This window comes from Stenella coeruleoalba (genome assembly GCF_951394435.1).
Source record: "Stenella coeruleoalba genome assembly, chromosome: 1".
NCBI lineage: Eukaryota > Metazoa > Chordata > Mammalia > Artiodactyla > Delphinidae > Stenella > Stenella coeruleoalba.
The window spans coordinates 162,513,377-162,532,109 of record NC_137169.1 but is presented as its reverse complement, the minus strand read 5'-3'; the positions used below and the strand labels follow the sequence as shown (position 1 = coordinate 162,532,109).

The window sequence follows — 18,733 nt, the reverse complement described above, 5'->3', positions numbered from 1 at the left end:
CGCTGAAGGGTGTTCAAGAACCATCTCCTGTTGCCCCCTGGAACCATGCAAGCCAGCATCTGCCTTTAGGCATGAAAGTTCCACTGCCATCCCACCTGGGAGTTTAGCAGAAGGAGCTTAAGTTCTTCCTAGAGACAAAGAATCACAGGGCCACACCAGTGTGGAAGGTCAGGGGCGTGGAGAGAGTAGAAAGTCATGGCAAGACCCCACTCACCAAGCCAGGCCCCTCCTGCCCTTCATCCCAGCCACCTTCCCTGAATGTCAGATCCAGTTTTGTGAACTGGGCTGACCTAGATGGAGGAGGAAGGAAAACACAAGTGTTAACGTGTGGGGCAAGAGGATGAGAGGGCTGTGAGATGGGCCTCTGTGGCAGAGCAGCAGCCCTACAGATGCTCACATCCCAATCCCTGGACCGGGGAACATGTGGCCTTACATGGCAAAGGGACTCTACAGGTGGGACTGAGGTGAAGGACCTCCTGCATTATCTGGGTAGGCCCAGTCTAATCACACAGGTTCTTAAAAGTGGAGGCTCCTTTCTGGCTAGGTTAGAGAGATGTGACAACAGAAGGTCAGAGAGATGCGATGTTGCTGCCCTTGAAGATGGATGAAGGGGGCCGTGAGCCAAGGAATGGGGAAAACTCTGGAAGCTGGAAACGCAAGGCAAGAGAATCTGCTAGAGCCTCCAGAACACAGCTCTGCTGAGACCTTAGATTTTAGACCAGGGAGACTATATCAGACTTCTGACCTCATAAATCTAACATATTACATTTGTGTCTTAAGCCACGAAATGTATTACAACAGCAACAGAAAACTAACATGGCCTCCAAAGACAGCAGAGCACTGATAACGCCCTTCCCCTGTACCCCAATTCCCGCCCTACCACCCCTTATCCCCTCTTCCCCCGAGTTCTTATCAATCACCTCTGATACCCACATAAGCACAGACAACATGACTGGATTTCTCTGAAAGCAAAACCTCATGCTGGTTCGTTCGAATGGTGGTTTCTAGAGTGATGGGTAGAGTTTCAAGGTAGGAGCCAGCCACATTCAGGAGTTGTGAAGGGGAGGCCATGGGGCCCCAGGCATGCCCTGCCTCTGCCACAAACCCGAGCAGGGGGGCTGCGATCCCACTGATGACTGGGGGGATGAGCAGGCTCTCCTCCAGGCAGGAGACCAGGTCTGAGGTTGAGACCACCCCAGGCCTTGGGATCCTGAGTTCTAGTCCAAACCCATGAGCGCTGGGATCCCCAGCACATCCCTTCACTCCCTTGGTCGGTTTCCTCGCTCAGAAAACAGGGATAACCATCCTGCCTTGCCTTTCTCCCTGACAGCTCTGAGGATCCAGTGAGAAAATGCAGTTGAACTTATCGACGACCATTTTTCCATCTGACTGGGAGGGAGAGCAGTGGGGTCAATAGACCGATTTCTACCTTGGGCCCCACCGCGAACCAATTCACTGTGCGTCTCAGATACCCCACCTCTGAGCCTCAGCCTGCTCATCTGTGAATCGAGGGGAGTGGGTCATAGGAGCCCTGAGGCCTCTTCCAGGTCTGAGGTATTCTGGCTTCTGCCTGACCCCTATCACCTCCTCCTGGAACTTTCAGGAACTACACTGACCTGCTCCTCTGGACTCTTTCCCAGGATCTGAACCAGTTCACCACCAGCAACTTCTTCACAATCCTCACACCAGCCAGCCGCCCAGGCTGAGGGTGTCAGCGCCTGATTGTGGCTAAACAAGTCGAGGAACTGGGCTGAGAAGCAGCTTGGCTCCTGATTCAATGCTTGGCAGAAGAGCATGGGCTCCCCACACCGTGGTGGGCACCAGCCCTGCTCTCCGTGTCCCCATGCCAGGTCCTGGCCAGGCCCTCAGCCTCTCGCCCGGGAGCCCTCCCCTCCTCTCCCAGGACACACGGACTCTGCCCTCCCAACTCACAGAACCGCTCTCCATGTGCGGAAAGAGGGCAGGCGGGGGGTCAAGGGGCTGAGCCCCACGAAGGAAGAGAAAGAAAACCTTTCAACTATTAAATCTGTTTAGTAAAGACAATTTTGCTCATACAAAACAACAAGAGTTTACAACAATCTGAGTGCTGGACACGCCATCAGAGACGGGAGGTGCCGCGGGCACTCGGAGCCCTTCCCTCACACCCAGAGAAGACCCTGGGTGCGCCCCCCAACCCTGCCCCTGAGGGAGATGAAAGCTGAAGCATTACTGTCACCCCTGCCCCAAGGGACCATGGCACAGAGGACCTCTCCCCACACTGTTGCAAATTAATACTGGGGAGGGAGGGCCCTACCCCCCTCCCCCCTCCCCCCCACTGGCCTGGACATATGACGCTGAGTTGTTTGGGGTCGGGGGGAAGGGGCTGATGGGGAGGGGGCAGGATCGGGACATCTTTGGTGTGAAGCCTCCCCCGCCCACCCGCTAGGCCGCATGATGGCGATCTGCAGGAGGGCCGCAAGAGTGGTGCTGTCTTTGCCCACCAGGGGGTGCTGCCGATGCCCCAGAGCCCGGGAGGCACAGGAAACGCAGCAGCTCTGTGTCACTCATTGACTGCCCAGGCTCACCCACGCGGGCTGAGAGTGGGCCTGTTGAGAAACAGCAAAAATGTAAGAAAATAAACACGAACGGGTTAATAGTGGCAGGAAGGGGAAGCAGAGAGATGACGTGGCAGATGAGCGCCTCGGAGGACCAGGACCAGCACTCAGCGGGGAGTGGGGTCCTGGGCGGGGCTCCAGCCTTCCTGGTCGCTGTGCCAGTGCTAAGTCACTCCTCTCCACCTCCCAGGACCCGCTCACAGAGGCAGGCACGGACGGCCTGGCTCAGAATCTGGACACGCTTCCCAGGCACTTTGGCAGAGCCAGCGCGGGCAGGGCAGGCCTGAGGAGGGAGACAGTTCCTGAGCCCCAACGGAGGCCCTCCCTCTGCAGCCCTGCCTGCCCCTGGCCCCTCAAATGCACAGGCCCAGGCACTGATCCAGGCACACGGGCACGGGCACACACGCGCACACACAACCACACTCACTCCTATCCGTCTGGCACACCGGTGACGTCTGAGGGCTCAGCAGAGGAGGTGGGTGGCCTCCTGGCTCCAGCCCTCCACAGCCTGCAGCTCCCAGAAGGCCTCAGCCAGCGGGAACCTGGGGCTGTAGTGGGGAAATTAGAGGGCTGGTGGCACGACACAGGGACGCCCCCTATAAGAGTTTCCACAAATACCCTTTAACAAACCCCAAACCCTTGTAGTATCCAGACAGGAAAGGGTCTGGGGGGAAGGAGCAGGAATGAGGGCAAGAACAATAAAAGAAGTTTCATAAAAATTCTAAGTCAAATTATTGATAAAACTGCAAAATGAGCACAGGTTCAAGAGCACCTTGCTCCTTCTCTCCACACCCTCCCAGCCTTCCAGGCTCTCCCTCTCAGGGGTGGCCAGAACCAAAGGCAGAATTCAGCCTATGACGAGGTCCGGGCTCCATGAGGCTGAGGAGGAGGGGAGGTGGGAGTGAACAGTTCTGTGTCTCTTCATTTAAAAAATAGATTCAGGTCACGAGTTATTGCTTGTCCTCCAGTGGAGCAGGACGGGCCCAGCGGCTCAGTGAGCGAGGGCCGCGGCCTCCAGGGCCCGAGCTTTCTTCCGCCTCTTCAGAAGCAGAGGGTTGGATGCATCTTCAATCTTTTTTATCTTGATCTGCTCATAGTCGACCCGCATCGTGGCCAAGGCACTGGTCATCTCCTCCTGGAGGGGCAGTGACCGAGAGAGCCGTGAGAGGCGACAGGCAAAGCAAGGGCAGGATGCGGGTGATGGGCGGGAGCAGAGGAGACAGAGGGCAGGCTGGGTGATGGGCCCAGGGCTGGGTCAACAGAGCCTGGCCACCGTGCTGCCAGCGCTCTCCTAGAGCCCTCCAGCGGCCCCACGGGAAGGCAGAAAGAGCGCCGACCAGGAGTCAGGAGACCTGGGTTCATGTCTGCCCCAGCCAATCACTAGCTGCGTGACCTTGACCAGGTCACCCCGCCTCTGGGCGTCAATTTCCTCATCTGCAAAGTGAGGAGATGGTACCAGATGACCTTTCAGGTCCCTTTAGAGACCCAGACAGTAGAGGGCTTGTAGAAAACAGCCACGGCCAACTTTAGACCAAACACACAACCTCTGCCCACAACCCAGCAGGGAAGTGGCTCAGAGCCGCTGTTCCTGTTGTAACAGAGCCCCCCTGGGGTGAGCGAGTACAGAAGCAACCCCTCTGGGCCAGCACCGCCTCTCACACCCAAGCACCTCGGCACGCACCCTCTGAGCCCCTCTTGGCCCGTGGTGCCCTCACCTTGACGTCCTCCCACCTCTCCTTGTCCTCCTTCAGGACCCGGCTGGTGTGCAGTGGGGTCTGAGGGACCTTTGTTGATTGCTGGGGACAAAGAAAAGGGTCAGGGTGAAAGCCTGGGTGGGGTGGAGCCCCAAGGGACAGTCCGCGTGAACCCAGGCCCCTCCAGCCTGCCAGGCTTACCATGATCCAGGGGTGGTTCATGAACTCGGTGATGGTCATCCTCTGGGTGGGCTCTGTCTTCAGCAGGTTCCGGATGAGCATCTTCACTGTGGGGTAAAGCGAGGTGCAGGGAGGGGACAGAGATGGCTAAGGGGCCACCCCCCTTCTGCTTCTCCTTCCCACAGTTTTCAGAGAAAAAACAGATTCAAAGGGGCATGGACACAGACCACCCAAGGAGCTAGCCTTGAAGACCATTACGGCACCAGCCCTGACAGCCCCACGCGCCCCATACCCCAGCTCTGCCACAGGCCCTTCACACAGACAGGACGTACACAGCAGCTGTGGGCCAGGTGCAGATCCACAGCCACGCCACCCACGTGAGACTGCCCCTGCACACGCACGCACACCTGCACACACGCACATGTACACGTGGGTTCTCTACCTTCCTCTGATACTTCTGACCATTCTGGATTGGGGAATTCATACTGGCCCATTCGGATGCGACTCTTCATGCCCGGAGAGATGGCAAGGCCATGGTTGGAATAGAAGGGGGGATACCCACACAGCCTGAGCCGAGAGGAAGTGGGAAGAGAGGGACAGAGCTGATGTTATTTAGGGTCCTGCACCAGGACTAGAGTGCGACACAGGCTTCTTCTTGCAAAGGTCACAGAGAAATTGGGACTCACTGACTCAGGTACAATATACAAAGTCAAGGACAGGGCCCGGGAATGCAACAGTATCTAAACCACACATTTTCCTGCCCATAGGCTAATTTATAGCATTTAGCTGTCAGAAGCCACTAAACGCAGAGAGACGGGGAATGCAGGGGATTCTCAGGCCACCTCCCATCCAGAAGGGGAACGCTAATCTTTGCCTCTTCTTCTCATCCCAGCCCTGCCCCACTTCCCCCAGGCCCCTCCCCACGCACTCACAGGATGTACATGATGACACCCAAGGACCACATGTCACAGGACTTGTCATACTTCTCTGGGCCCAGCACTTCTGGAGCTGCAAACCAAAGGTCAGCGTGGGTGGGCCTGGCCCTCAGAACACTGGGATCCACCGCAGTTCCTCGGTGGCTGGTGCTCCCCATCCAACCCTTCAGCCCATCTTGATGGGACCTTAGCTGGGCTGGGAAGGGGAACAGTCATAGCCCAGACCCAGGGCTGGACAAAGGAGACCAGAAGACCCTTCTCCACGAGAGCCCTAGGGCTAGAATCTCAAGATAAAACAAGTCTTAGACTGCAAGAGCATTTCAGACTGCCACTTAATTTGACAAACACGTTTTGAGAGTTTATTCTGTGCCAGTCAGCTGGGGCTCCTGAACCAAATCTGCATCCCAGACTCCACTGGGAATCTGATGGGAATGACAGCTCTACTCAGGAAAAGCGTGCGTGTGTGCAAAATCCCACCCATAATCTCAGGCAGATAATTTCCTGTAATGCTTCAGTCCCAGCTGAGTTCTGACGAGCCCTAGTTTGGGTCAGGTCACATCAGAACCAGTGCTAGAAAGGGCCTGAGGATTCAACTCTCCTAGGACCTGTGGCCCTGAGACCGGCAAGAGGAGGGCTTGAGAAAAGCTCTGGGGAAGACAAGCTCCCCAGGCCTCCTCTGGACTTACCCACATAGTATGGCGTGTAACAAGGAGTGGTCAGAGAGTTGTGGCTGGTGGTTTCCTTGGCAAAGCCAAAATCAGTGAGTTTGAGAATGGCGTTGGGCCTTTTGGAGGTGTATAAGAGATTCTCAGGCTACAGAGAGAGAGAAATAAATAGAACCTCTGCTGAACCTGTGAGGGGCTATCACTCCCTCCCTCCCTCCCTTCCTCCCTTCCTTCCTTTCTGCCTCCATTCAACAACATTTGTCCAGCCCCTGTGATCTGCACAGCTGACGGTGAGGACCCTCAGCTCCCTGCCTCCCAAGAGCTTACAGCGTGCATGGGAGTCGGACACTGATGCAGAGAACCGCAGTGAACACTGCAGTGACACAGAGACCGAAGGTGCGGTGGTGAGGTGTGGCTGAGGAGCACCGCAGGGTGAGGGTGGCCTCACAAGGCTTCATGACTGGGGTGGGGGTTTGCGGGCCTCCACTCTCGCTCAGGAACCAGGCAGCGGGGATGCAGGATGACTCTGGGGACCCTCCCTAGGGTCACCACGACCCTGACCCCTATGGCCTCCATGGCACCTGAGTTGGGGGGACTGGGGGGGGGGGCAAAAAGAACAGCTGGTACCTTGACATCCCGATGCGCAATGTTGATTGAGTGTAAGTACTGGATCGCCTCGCCGATGCTCTTCATGATCTCTGATGCCTCTGCAGAGAAGAGGGAATGGGGGAGCGGGAAGTCACAAGCGGGAGTCACAAGATGTGTCATTAGGTTTGAACACCCAATACACCAATCCCCCACACACAGCCTAAGGCTCCCTACGTCCACCCCCGCCCCCCAGAAACCAGGGAATGAGGAGCAGCCCTGGCTCGGCTGAGGAAGAAGGCCCCAGCGGCGAGCCGGAGAAGGCAGCAGGCCTCCGCACCTCTCACGAGAGCCCCTTCAGACACCCCGTGTCCCTGCCTGCCCGAGCCCAGGCCCCACAACAGACCCTTTCTACCTCTTTCTGTGAATGCCTGGTCTCCTCGGTCCTGGATTCGGCTGAAGAGTTCTCCACCATCCAAACTGAAACAAAGCCACAGTCAGATCTGAGAACATAGCATCCCACTAGCACTCTCCCCGCCGCCCCTCCAAAAAGCAGGCGTCTACATTTTAAGCTTCAGAGTCCCCACCCGGCAGTCCTCAGAAGGTGGGGCCTGGGTGGGGAGTGGGATGAGGCTGGGCCAGGAGCAAAGCGGGAGGGCTGCTCACCACTCCATGACAATCAGCAGGCACTTCCTCCCCGCGTACAGGTTCTCATAGACGTCCACGATCCGCACAATGTGTGGGCACTGGGAAGCCCGCCAGTGCAGCTCCACCTCCCGGCGGGCCTTGGGGCAGTCCTGCAGCATCTGCAAGCCAAGTGCCTCCTGAGTAACCTCAGCGGGGCAGCCGGCTGCTGCACCACCTGCACCTACCACAAGGCCTGGCCCACGCACTCGCCCGCATCCCCACGGACACACCACCGACTCTCCCTACCCAGGTCCAACACCAGCCCTTAGCACTTTCCCTGCACTTCCTTCTCCTAAGCCCCGACTCAGAGCTCCGCAGCTCCCTCATCTGCTCTAAAAGGAACCTCAAGATGACCCCTCGTGGGGTCTCGACAGCTACTCTGAGACCACCCTTGACCATTCAGGGGAATGGCCCAGCTGTGGGCATGAAGTCTATTCCAGAAGGCGAGCAGAGTTGAGCATTGGGAGACAGAGAGTAAAGGACACCTGGGCAGAAAGACAGACCGAGAAAAACCCAAACAACAATGGAAAGGGGCCTAGAGACAGGGGAGACTCCAGATCAGTTAGAAAAGGTACCTCCAAGATCCCTAAACCCAGCGTATCAAATCCCGAGCAATGTCCTTTCAACCAACAGATAGCCTCAGGAGTCAGCCCGGTGTGGTTTGAATCCTGGTTCTTACTAGATCTGCAACCTTGAGCAAGTTACTTAACTCACGGGCCTCGTCCTTGTCCCCTCTTCTTCCATGGACCAGGTGGCCAGGGGTATTAAAGCAGCCTGGCGCCCTCACCTGCCTCAAGGGCTGAATCTTTTTTTTTTTTAACATCTTTATTGGTGTACAACTGCTTTACAATGGTGTGTTAGTTTCTGCTTTACAACAAAGGGAATCAGCCATACGTATACATATATCCCCATATCCCCTCCTTCTTGAGCCTCCCTCCCACCCTCCCTATCCCACCCCTCTAGGTGGACACAATGCACCTAGCTGATCTCCCTGTGCTATGCGGCTGCTTCCCACTAGCTATCTATTTTACATTTGGGAGTGTATATATATGTCCATGTCACTCTCTCACTTCATCCCAGCCCACCCTTCCCCCTCCCCGTGTCCTCAAGTCCATTCTCTACGTCTGCGTCTTTATTCCTGTCCTGAAGGGCTGAATCTTGACTAGTCTAAGCCAGGCCCTTTACTAAGACCTGACACTGGTCAAGAAGAACTTTATAGGAAGTCTGCTGAGAGGCCTCTTAAAAGGAGCACAAGGAATGCACACCATCTCTCCTGCATATGACACCAGGTGCCACGGCAGTCATCTTGGTACCGAGAGGTACCCTGGGGTGGTGGGTGATGCATCAGGAGCACTAAGAGACCTTCTGGAAAGTGCATGAAGCTTGGTGAGTAAGATCAGATGGCCAGGACGGAGCCAGATTACAGAGGGCAGGGAAAAGCAAACACAGGAATTTCCAAAAATAAAACTAACATTCAGTTATGCTATGGTCTATGATACGCTGGTCCTTTTCTAATTGTACAACGGCTGCCCATTTTACAGGATGTGGAAACTGAGGCTCAGAGAAGTAGTGTGTCCCAGGCTCAGTTCCTGGGGAAAGGCAGAGCCCGGGGTTGGAAACCAGGCCTGGTGGATTCCAAAGCCCTTTTCCACGATAACACGCAACTTTCAGAGGAGGGGCAGAGACCGAGACTTGTCAGTCTCAGATCACCAAATGCAAACTGGCTTTGCAGAGGCAATCCCCCAACAGGGGCCAAGATAATTCAGTCTCCTAGGGAGCAGGCAGAAGACAAGGTCGCCATGGGGTCACACTGCCACCTGGTGGCCATCTAAGGACACTGCACAGGTCCTGAGTTTTGCCACCTTCAACTTCATTTATTTGGATGGACCAAGGAAAAAGGTTATTTTCCTTTCCCATGCACTATGAGAAGGAGGAGGAGACGCTGGCCAATTTCATTTGCATGTGTTTCAATTCAACAAGCATTTATTGAGCTCCTACTAGGCCACACACTGTGCTAGATGTCAAGATCAAATAGAAGAGTCCCAATCTGAAAGAACTCAAACTGGGGGGTGAGGACATGAGGGGAGGTAGACACACAGAAAATGCTTCTAATCCTGAGATAATGTGCTGTAAGACTGATAAGTTCAAAGGGTTCAAGAGAAAAAGTTCTCAGAGCACCCAAAATAGAAAGACCTCTATCGCCCCCTACAGGCACATAGGAACTGAAGCCCAGAGAGGAAGAATTGAAGTTGTCAAATTTACTCAGAGGCAACATGAGGTCATTGGATTTACAATCATGAGAGACTTGGGCTTGGTCTGGAATTTGTCAATTTCTGGTTGCATAGCCTTGGAGAGGCTATTACCTTTCTGAGCCTGTTCCACATTTGTAAGTTGGGGGTTCAAATACCTGCCTGGCCCCCTCCCTCACAAAGCCATTGCAAGCATCTAATGAAAGAATACCTCTAAGTGTGCTTTGTTATCAGGAAGGCACTCACCACTGTAAACCATTAGCATAACTGCAACTGCACAGGGGCCCTCTCCATCACCTCTGAGTTGAGGCTGGAACATCCTGATACAACCAAGAAACCCTAATATATACAAGTCACCAGCAAGACTATAGGCTGGGTTTCAGTCTGCAGCCCTGTGACCACCGCCTGGAAACCAGCTCTGTGCTGTAACCAACCACAGCTGTACTAAATGAGGACACACCAAGGCCCAAACCCAAGTGCATGCCCCTCGGCCCCTCCTAAACTCAGAGCACGCACGGCAGGTTCTGCTTGCTCTCTTTGCTATAGACACGTTAGCGTGTGTGGCATTAGGTAAAAGAGAATCTACAGCCAGAACGCCTGGGTTCACATTCCACCTCCAGGTTTACACACAATTCCCTACCTGGCAGAGGAGCTGGATTGGCCTAGCACAACAAACCTGGTCTTGGGAATCGCACACAATTTGCATCCCAGTTCTGCACTTCCCAGCTTGTGTCAGGCAAGCCAATCTACCTTTCTGAAATGGGTTTCCTCATCTGTAAAACTGGATTCAATGTGGCAAAATAAGAAAATTGGAAAGAGCAAGTATTTTTAAATTCTAAGAGAAACATAGTAAGAATTTCCCATGAAGACTGGTAATTGACAGCCAGGTATGTATTTATCAGAAATCCTTGAATGGATATAAAAACCAGCCCACGCAATGAAGGCTAGACCTTCAATCCAGTCAGGAGGACAGGCTGGCTGACGTCACAGGGGCAAAGCCATTAAGAGCCAAAGAGACTTTGTAGACAGCTGTGGGGTACAGAAGCCTGGAGAGAGGAAAGGAAGAATGTGCTAATCTGGAGTACCGGGCTAAGTAAAGATCAGCAAGGGGGCTGCTGAGCTCTGAGCCAGAGAAGAGTCAGGGAAAGAAAACAGGATTCCCCGGGTGCTGCCAGGGGCCACCAGCAGAGGAACACAGCAGGTTCAACCAGAAGCCAAGAGTCACGTGGGAAAGGCTCCTACCTCTTTGGCCTGGACAAGGACAGTGGAGGCGAAAGGGCCCAGAACCACAGCCTTGAGGGCTCACGTCTGAAGGAAAGAAGGGTCTTCCCACCAAAAAGCCACAGGCCCTGAGACAAGGAATGCCTGAAAGGGATTATAAAATATTTTAAGCCCATGCTAAGCCTGGAATGGATACTGCAACTTGCCTCGGCCCCCTTTTAGTTTGCATCTGAAATTCCCTCGCTCTGTAGAGAAGGTCAACTGTTGCATGTGCTAGATTGCAATGCAATAGGCAAGGTCACCTACCTACCAAGTGTGGCGGGGGGCCAGGGACCAGGCCACAGAGCCCATTGCCTGGGGAGGAACCTCTAGGGTAATGGTGGCAATGAGGGAGCTGTGGGAGCTCTCCCAAAATACTGTTCCATTACCATGCAATCCAGCAATCCCAATCCTGGGCATATATCCAGAAAAGAGGAAAATTCTAATTCAAAAGATACATGCACCCCAATGTTCACAGCAGCGCTATTTACAATAGCCAAGATATGTAAGCAACCTAAATGCCTGCCAACAGATGAATGGATAAAGAAGACGTGGTATATATATGCAATGGAATACTACTCATCCATTAAAAAGAATGAAATAATGCCACTTGCAGCAACATGGATGGACCCAGAGATTGTCATATTAAGTGAAGTAAGTCAGAAAGAGAAAGACAAATATCATGATATCATCTATACATGGAATCTTAAAAAAAAAAATGATACAGATGAACTTATCTATGAAACAGAAACAGACTCACAGAGAAGAGACTTGTGGTTGTCAAGAGGGAACGGGGTGGGGGAGGGATGGAGTGGGAATTTGGGATGCAAACTAGTATACACAGAATGCATAAACAACAAGGACAGCACAGGGAACTCTATTCAATATTCTGTGATTACCTAAATGAGAAAAGAATCTAAAAAAGAATGAATACATGTGGATGTATAATTGAATCCCTTTGCTGTACACCTGAAACTAACACAACATTGTAAATCAACAATACACCAATAAAATTAAAAAAAAAAAAAAACTGTTCCATGCCTGTCTTTGCCGGGACGTGGAGGGAAGAGGATGGTGCCCCTTATATCCCCCACCAAATCTTCCATCATGGGGCCACATGAAAAGACTCAGGAGTAATCAGCATCCTAAGCCTAGGTGAGCCGGAGAAAAGGAGAGAAACAGAGGCTGGGGCCTGAAGCGCAGCTCACCAGCAAGGAGATCTGAGGACAAGACAGGAAGGAACAAACCCCAGGTCCCAAGGCATCATGCCCTTCACAAGCTCCACCGCTTACCAAGTGTGTGAACTTGGGGAAGTTTTTAATCCCTTTGTGCCGCCATAGTTTCCCTATCTCTTAAATAGGATAATAATAGTACCTACCTATATTAAATGAATTAATACATATGCATTATGTAAATTACTAAGAACGGTGCTTGGCACATAGTAAGCACTGCATCAGTGTTTGCTAATATATTGTTCTGCCCCCCAAACCACCCCCCACAGTGTGCCAGAGTCCCACTGGGGTGGGCAGCTGGGATCTCACTCACACCCATCTCATTTAAGGTGCTATTAATAGCTCCAGGCGCTGGGTGGAGGGGGACCCAGAACACTGGGAGAGAAGCGGGCTTAGGCATCCTAGCCCTGAGGCTCCCTCTCCCTCCCACACCACCTAGCTAGATAGCCGGGGGTGGGGCGCACATGTCCTGAGAGAATGAAGCCATCCATCCCTTCCCAAGACTGATTTGGTGCCAAGAGTGATGCAAAAGTCTGAATCAGGCAGAGCGTGGTGCCGGGCGTGTGGTGCACCTTGGTAAATAAGACCTCCTCTGCACTCCCAGCAGGAGGGCACCAACCCTGCTGTGGGCCAGGCTCACCCACTCCCCTCCCTACCACAAGGAGGGGGCTGACCTGGGCACTCTGCAGGCCAGAAGAAACGAGGAGGACTTGGGAAGGAGAGGTGCTGCTGTGGGCTGAGTCCTAGCAAGCTCCTTAGCACAGAGCTGGCAGCAAGCAAGGAGCAGCCGAAAAGGAGCAGGGAGAAGGGAGCCCCTGCTTCCAGGGAGGGCTCTGAGTTAAAACGTGTGCTAAGCACTTCCAACGGGGAGCCCTCAGACCCGCCCCAGGAGGACGCATCCTATTTTATAAATGAGAAAACATAGGCTCAGAGGAGCTACGCGATCACTTCAAGGTCTGAGCTGGCTGTCCCCAGCAGGGCTGGAATCTGAACCCCATTCTCACCGCTCCCAAAGCCTCTTTCCCACCACCCCGTGGTAAGGCAAAGGGTACAACATCTGCCCAAGACTGTCCATGACACCAACAGCCAAAATGGGGGCTGAAAATGTACATAGGCCTTAAAGTACAAACCAACCTTTAACTTTGAAATTCCAGAATTCAAGAACTGTAGAATTTTAGAATTTACCCTATGGCACTAATCATAGGTGGAGCTTTAAGGCTATGTATATTCTAAGAGTTGTTTACCTTAACTAGAAATGGCTAGCAAACCGAATGCCCAGCAACAAGCAATAGAGGTTGCTTTTTCAAAAGGAGTTTATCTATACACTCTTCAATCATTAAAATGATGTTTCGGAAGAATATTTAATGCGAAACGGATTCCTAAGTGTCTCAGTCACCTTGTCGCTATCAGCAGTAGCACTTTATTTTTTTTCTTTTGCAGCACAATTCCCAGTCTGAAATTTCCTTAAATTTATCTGACAGTATGTGAAAAAGCAACCTACAAAGCTTAACGTACAGTACAGTTCTATATGTATATCTGTCTATATTCGTGTGTGTACGTGTATGTACACAGATGTATATAGTATGTGTATGTGTGTATATATATACATATATATGGAAGCGCATTCACAGTACAATGTTAATATTGGTAATTATATATCTGAAAGATAGGATTACAGGTGCCTTAATTTTCTTTATTATAACTTAATTTTCTAAGTGACTTACAATTAGCACATATGCTTTTAAAGAGGCAAAGCAGCTTCTCTCCCAATTTTACTTGGAGGCTGTCACCCATACCCCCAGGCCCTGTGGCCAGGGAACAGCAGCTATGGGCTTCCAGGCAGTTCTGCCAGGTGGCTTAGCCACAGACCAGGGGCTGCTCAGTCGAGTCTTGAGCAAGAAAGCAGCTCAATGCCCAGTGGGCGCTGGATGCTGCACAGCCCTCCTCTAAGGAGAGCAGAAGAGCAGAACTGTAGTGCAACCTACACAGTCACTCTCTGTCCAGCTCAGCTCCACCTGGCCCTTGACCTAGCCTCCCCAGCTCTCCAGCTAGGAGTGGGGCATCCATGTCTGGCTCAAAAATCCCTCGACCTCTCCTTTCAACCTGAAACCTACAACACTGGGCCCCCAGAGCCCTGAACAGTGAACAAGGAGGTTATGAGGAGTCACAAGGCTGCAGGACCAGGACATGCTGTCCTGGCATCATGTGTTATCTCTCTAAAGAGCCAGGTCCCTCCAAAGCCCCCATCCCTGGCTCTGCAGCCATCAAGGGGATGGGGAGACATGTGGCACTCACAGCACTTGACCTCACCTACCCAGATTGCCATCACTTGGCAAACCCGGAGTGCCTGGCACGTGCCACACGCTGGTTTGGAAGGTGCTGGGAAACAACAGAGAACACAACAAATAAGGCCTACACCCCCATGGAGCTTACATTTTAGTGCAGGAAGTACACAACAAACAAGATTTTTTAAAAAATTTTTTAATTACATATCATGATGTGTGCTTATAAAGGACATAAATTGTGTGCTGCCACAATAGCTCCCAAATTTCAGAGAGACGAAGGCTGGAGAGAGGTGTCACACAGCTCTTTTCATCTAGCCCAACTCGGGAGCATAAGACATGACAAACAGATAAGTCTTGGTTGAAATGATGGTTTTCCTCTAATCTATAGGGGCAGAAAGAGTATGTCCCTCTTCTAGAACCTCTGCACAGCTCAGAGAGGAGCAACTGATGGGCCTCCCCTAGGAAGTGATCTAAACAAACAAATCTAACAGCAGATTTTTTTTTGATCTTAGAAGGTCACTGAAAAAAAAGACACACAGAAGTACATCACTGGGTCCTTCATGTTAGCACACACATTCCCAAACATTTGGTTGGGACGTAAAAGCGGTTTTCTATTTTGCTAACTGATTTTCATTAATGTGATGGGGGGAAATCCCGACCTAAAACAAAGCTAAAACTTAAAATGGGGAAGGAACCCAGTACAAAAAGCCTTTAAAAGCACTGAGCCACACTGCCCAGAAGATGAGCGTGACCTTCCCTGTGGTCCCCACCCTCGCCCTCGCTCTTACTCTCCAGGACCTTCCCTGGGGAGCCACAAAGGACCAACCTTCAACCAAAAGACAAGAGGCTGGGAAGTTACACTGTAAATGACAAAGTTTTTTAAATACTTGCAACACATGACAGATAAAAGGTTAACTTAACTCTGGCAAATCAATGGTAAAAGATTAACAATCCAATATAAAAATGGCCAAAGAATAAGAACAGGCAGTTCAAAGCAAAAGAAACACAAACCAAAGATGCTCGATGCAACTCATTAAAAGAGAAATGTTTATAAAAAACAGTAACAATAACTTCACCAGAATGGCGAATTTTTTTTTAATGTTTGACCAAAAACGAAACAAAAGAGGAACTTCCCTGGCTGTCCAGTGGTTAGGACTCCGAGCTTCCACTGCAGGGGACACGGGTTCGATCCCTGGTCGGGGAACTAAGATCCTGCAAGCCGTGAGGCCAAAAAACAAACAAACAAACAAACTCCTGAGTTTATGCAAAGATTGCTGAGGAAAAGGCACTCTCTCATACACTCAACAGGGATATAAACTAGTATATTTTTGGCTATATCTATCAAAATTGTAAATGTTCAAACCTTAGGCCCAATAATTACTTAGCTAGGAAATCATCCTACAAATACGTTCCTAAAGTATCTTAATGGCAAAAAAATTGGTCAGAACCTGAATGTCTACCACTGAGGAGATGGTCAGATAAATGGCAGCATCTCCACATAACAGAGTGTGGCACAGCCTGCTGAAAGAGCGCGGCAGGGCTGCATCCGCCACTGTGAGGGGAACTGGGTGTTAATAAATGGAAAAGCAGACAAAGAACATGATGATACATTGGCTTTTTTGTTTCTGTTCTAATTTTTTTTTTAATGGAGCTGCATTCACATTACTTAAGTAACTTTTTTTTTTTTTTTACTTAAGTAACTTTTAAAGTATGTTCACATAGACAAGAAGCAAACACACCAAAAGGTTCATTAGTGGTTATTCATAAATGGTGGTAATATAGGTAGTATTTTCTTTTTTGTGTTTCTTAAATTTCCAAAAATAAAAATGTACTAAACAGAATGTAAAATATACCACTTGGGTGGTTTTGTTGTTTTGTTTTGTTTTTTTTAAGGCAGAGGGAGAAGATATACAGACACGTCGATGCTTAACATTTTTCTGGAGGTATTTACCCCCTAAAACATCGACAGAGTTGACCCCAGGGGAGTAGGCACTAGAGAGAAGCTAGTACCATTTTCCATTTTTTCCCCTTTTCATTTTATATCTTTCTGTATTGTATGGATTTCTACCATCTGCGTGTATTTCTTCTTAAAAATTAAGTCTAGGGATTCTCAGGGGTAGTATGCTTTGGTCCTATATTTGACCCCCAGCCTGAGTGCCCCAGAAGCAAGCTGACCTGCTTGTTAGAGCAGGAGGTGGGTGGAGATGGGGATACCATGCTGACCTCGGAGGGGGAAAGAGGACCTGCTGGAACTCAGAGTATGAGGGGAACCCAGGTGACAGAAAGACCTGGCATCTTCCTGGAGAGTATAGCCCAAATATGAGAAAGAGCAGGCTGAGGCCCCAAACCGCTACTGCTGACCACTTCTGACTTATTTGGAAATGAGTCCTGCGCACAGCAGGGATGTCAACCACGGTGGAGTCTTGGAAAGGAAAGTGAAAGGCTACAGGACACAGATATTTCTGTTTCTTCCAGCCGACTTCGAAAGAGAAAGAAGAATATTCGTGTATACCGCACCAACCATGCGTCAGGTGCACTTTATATATAGAAAATATGCTATATTTAAGCCTCCTAACAGGCCTCTGGAATAGAGCCAATGCCTGACTCCATTTACAGGTGTGGCAACCAGGGCTGGCGAGGTAACTTGCCCAAGGTCACACAGCTAGTGACTGACAGAGCCAGGATTCAACCCAATTCAGACTCTAACCTCCAGGTCCCTTTTTTCACTACAAACGAGGCTTTGACAAACAAACCCTGAGCTGCTGATATTAGTGTACTGTTACCCTGTCTCCTTCCTCCTAAAGGCCTCCTTTCCCTGCTCTGTTTGCTGGTCAGCCCCATTTATCTCTGCATCCGTCAGGCCCAGCACAGAGCTTAGTGCAGAGGAGCTGCAACACACACTTACTGATTAAATGGGCAGACTGTGTATCAGAACAATTCTATAGGCCATGGCTTACAGCAGGATACAAGGCATCTTTCCCCAGGACACAGGGTAGATGACAGGAGGAAGGAAACACACTAGGCTCTCCAAGTTGGCTGTAAGCTAAAATCTGAGCAGGGAGAAAAAATGCTCTGCTCTTTGTAGTATGTAGGTATGACTTTACGAAACCCACAGAGATGGACTATTAAGAGAAAATAAGACAGAAGGAGGTCACGAACACAGCTTCTGGTCCACACGTAGCTCCCATCCATTTGACCCTATACAACTGACAAAGCAAATATAAATGTTCAATTGGAAGTGATAAATGCCACTCATCTTCATCACCCCAGTTTAGCGGAATGAGACTCAAGGCATGTATATACCTTAATCAACAGATCTAACGGGAGGTGGAGGGAGTTGAGAGAGAAAGTAGAGGAGAAGGGTCTTACAAATCACACACACACACACACACACACACACACACACACACACACACACACACACACACACACACCGCCCCTGACAACAATTACACACACCTAAGACTGGAGGACAGCTGCGTGAAGAGAGAAGGAAAAAGAACAATAAGTAGCTATTGTGGTAACGTGGTAGAAGATATGAACCACTCTTTCCTACACAGTTTACAAAATGGCCCAGATGCAAGACAGAACTCAAATCACCCACCATGAGCACGAGGACATCTGCGAGAGAGACTAAGTCTTTTTCTGCCAAGAGCAGGGCGCCTGATACATTCCTGTCTTGCCTTACTAAAGAGTTTGCCTCTCACACAGCTGAAGATGGAAGAAGGGAATTGCTACCCAGAACTTGATTCTGACCAGAAAGCAAAATCTAGTAAATTATGTTTTAAAAAAAAAACAAAACAAAACCTTAATTAGCAAAACAATAACAACAAGAATCCCACATTGGGAGGAAGTAAACTTGTCAATTCAGAGTTCAAAGGAGGGAAGAAAAAGCCTTAGGACAAAAACAATTGTTTAGCCTAGACTTCCAGAAAAACAGTATTTAGAAGTTGAGACAAAGGAATAGCATGATCAGAGATCCCAAAAGGGAGGCATTTTGAAGGACAAGGCCTGGCCTCCAACAAGTGTATTCTGATCATCTAAAGCATGATAATCCCGGAAAAAGGAACCGAGAGGAAGCAGCTGCCAATGGCAAGGCCATGCACAGGGGGCTCTAAGGATGTGTCCAAAGACACGAGCACCTGCCCATAATCCAGGACAGACCCAAAGACAGTGGTGTGGGCTCATAAAACAGCATAAGCAGAGCTTGTGAAAATGCAAGAACTATGAGAAATGTGGCTAAAGGCTACATGCAAAGCTGTAAGAAGCAGCAGGGAGGAAGTGGGCCCCTCATGGGGACAGAGGCTCTAATCTACCAAAATGACAGAGAAGGGGGGAATGTTCATCTCCAAAGTGTTCCTTTTTTT

At 50.6% G+C, this 18,733-nt stretch overlaps 1 protein-coding gene across 1 annotated transcript in view; it reads right to left on the bottom strand.

Annotated features, from left to right (window-relative positions):
- Positions 1-1,353: 1,353 nt before the first annotated feature.
- The window catches only part of MAPKAPK2 (MAPK activated protein kinase 2), a 46,143-nt gene continuing 28,763 nt past the window's right edge, over positions 1,354-18,733 (bottom strand). Inside the window, exons 2-10 of the mRNA XM_079939591.1 lie at positions 7,320-7,459; positions 7,069-7,133; positions 6,696-6,775; positions 6,090-6,216; positions 5,401-5,476; positions 4,911-5,035; positions 4,490-4,575; positions 4,310-4,390; positions 1,354-3,729 (exon numbers count right to left, since the gene is read on the bottom strand). Of these exons, the coding sequence (XP_079795717.1) occupies positions 3,586-3,729; positions 4,310-4,390; positions 4,490-4,575; positions 4,911-5,035; positions 5,401-5,476; positions 6,090-6,216; positions 6,696-6,775; positions 7,069-7,133; positions 7,320-7,459 (924 nt within the window). The 3' untranslated portion in view covers positions 1,354-3,585. The remainder of the gene's footprint in view (positions 3,730-4,309; positions 4,391-4,489; positions 4,576-4,910; positions 5,036-5,400; positions 5,477-6,089; positions 6,217-6,695; positions 6,776-7,068; positions 7,134-7,319; positions 7,460-18,733) is intronic.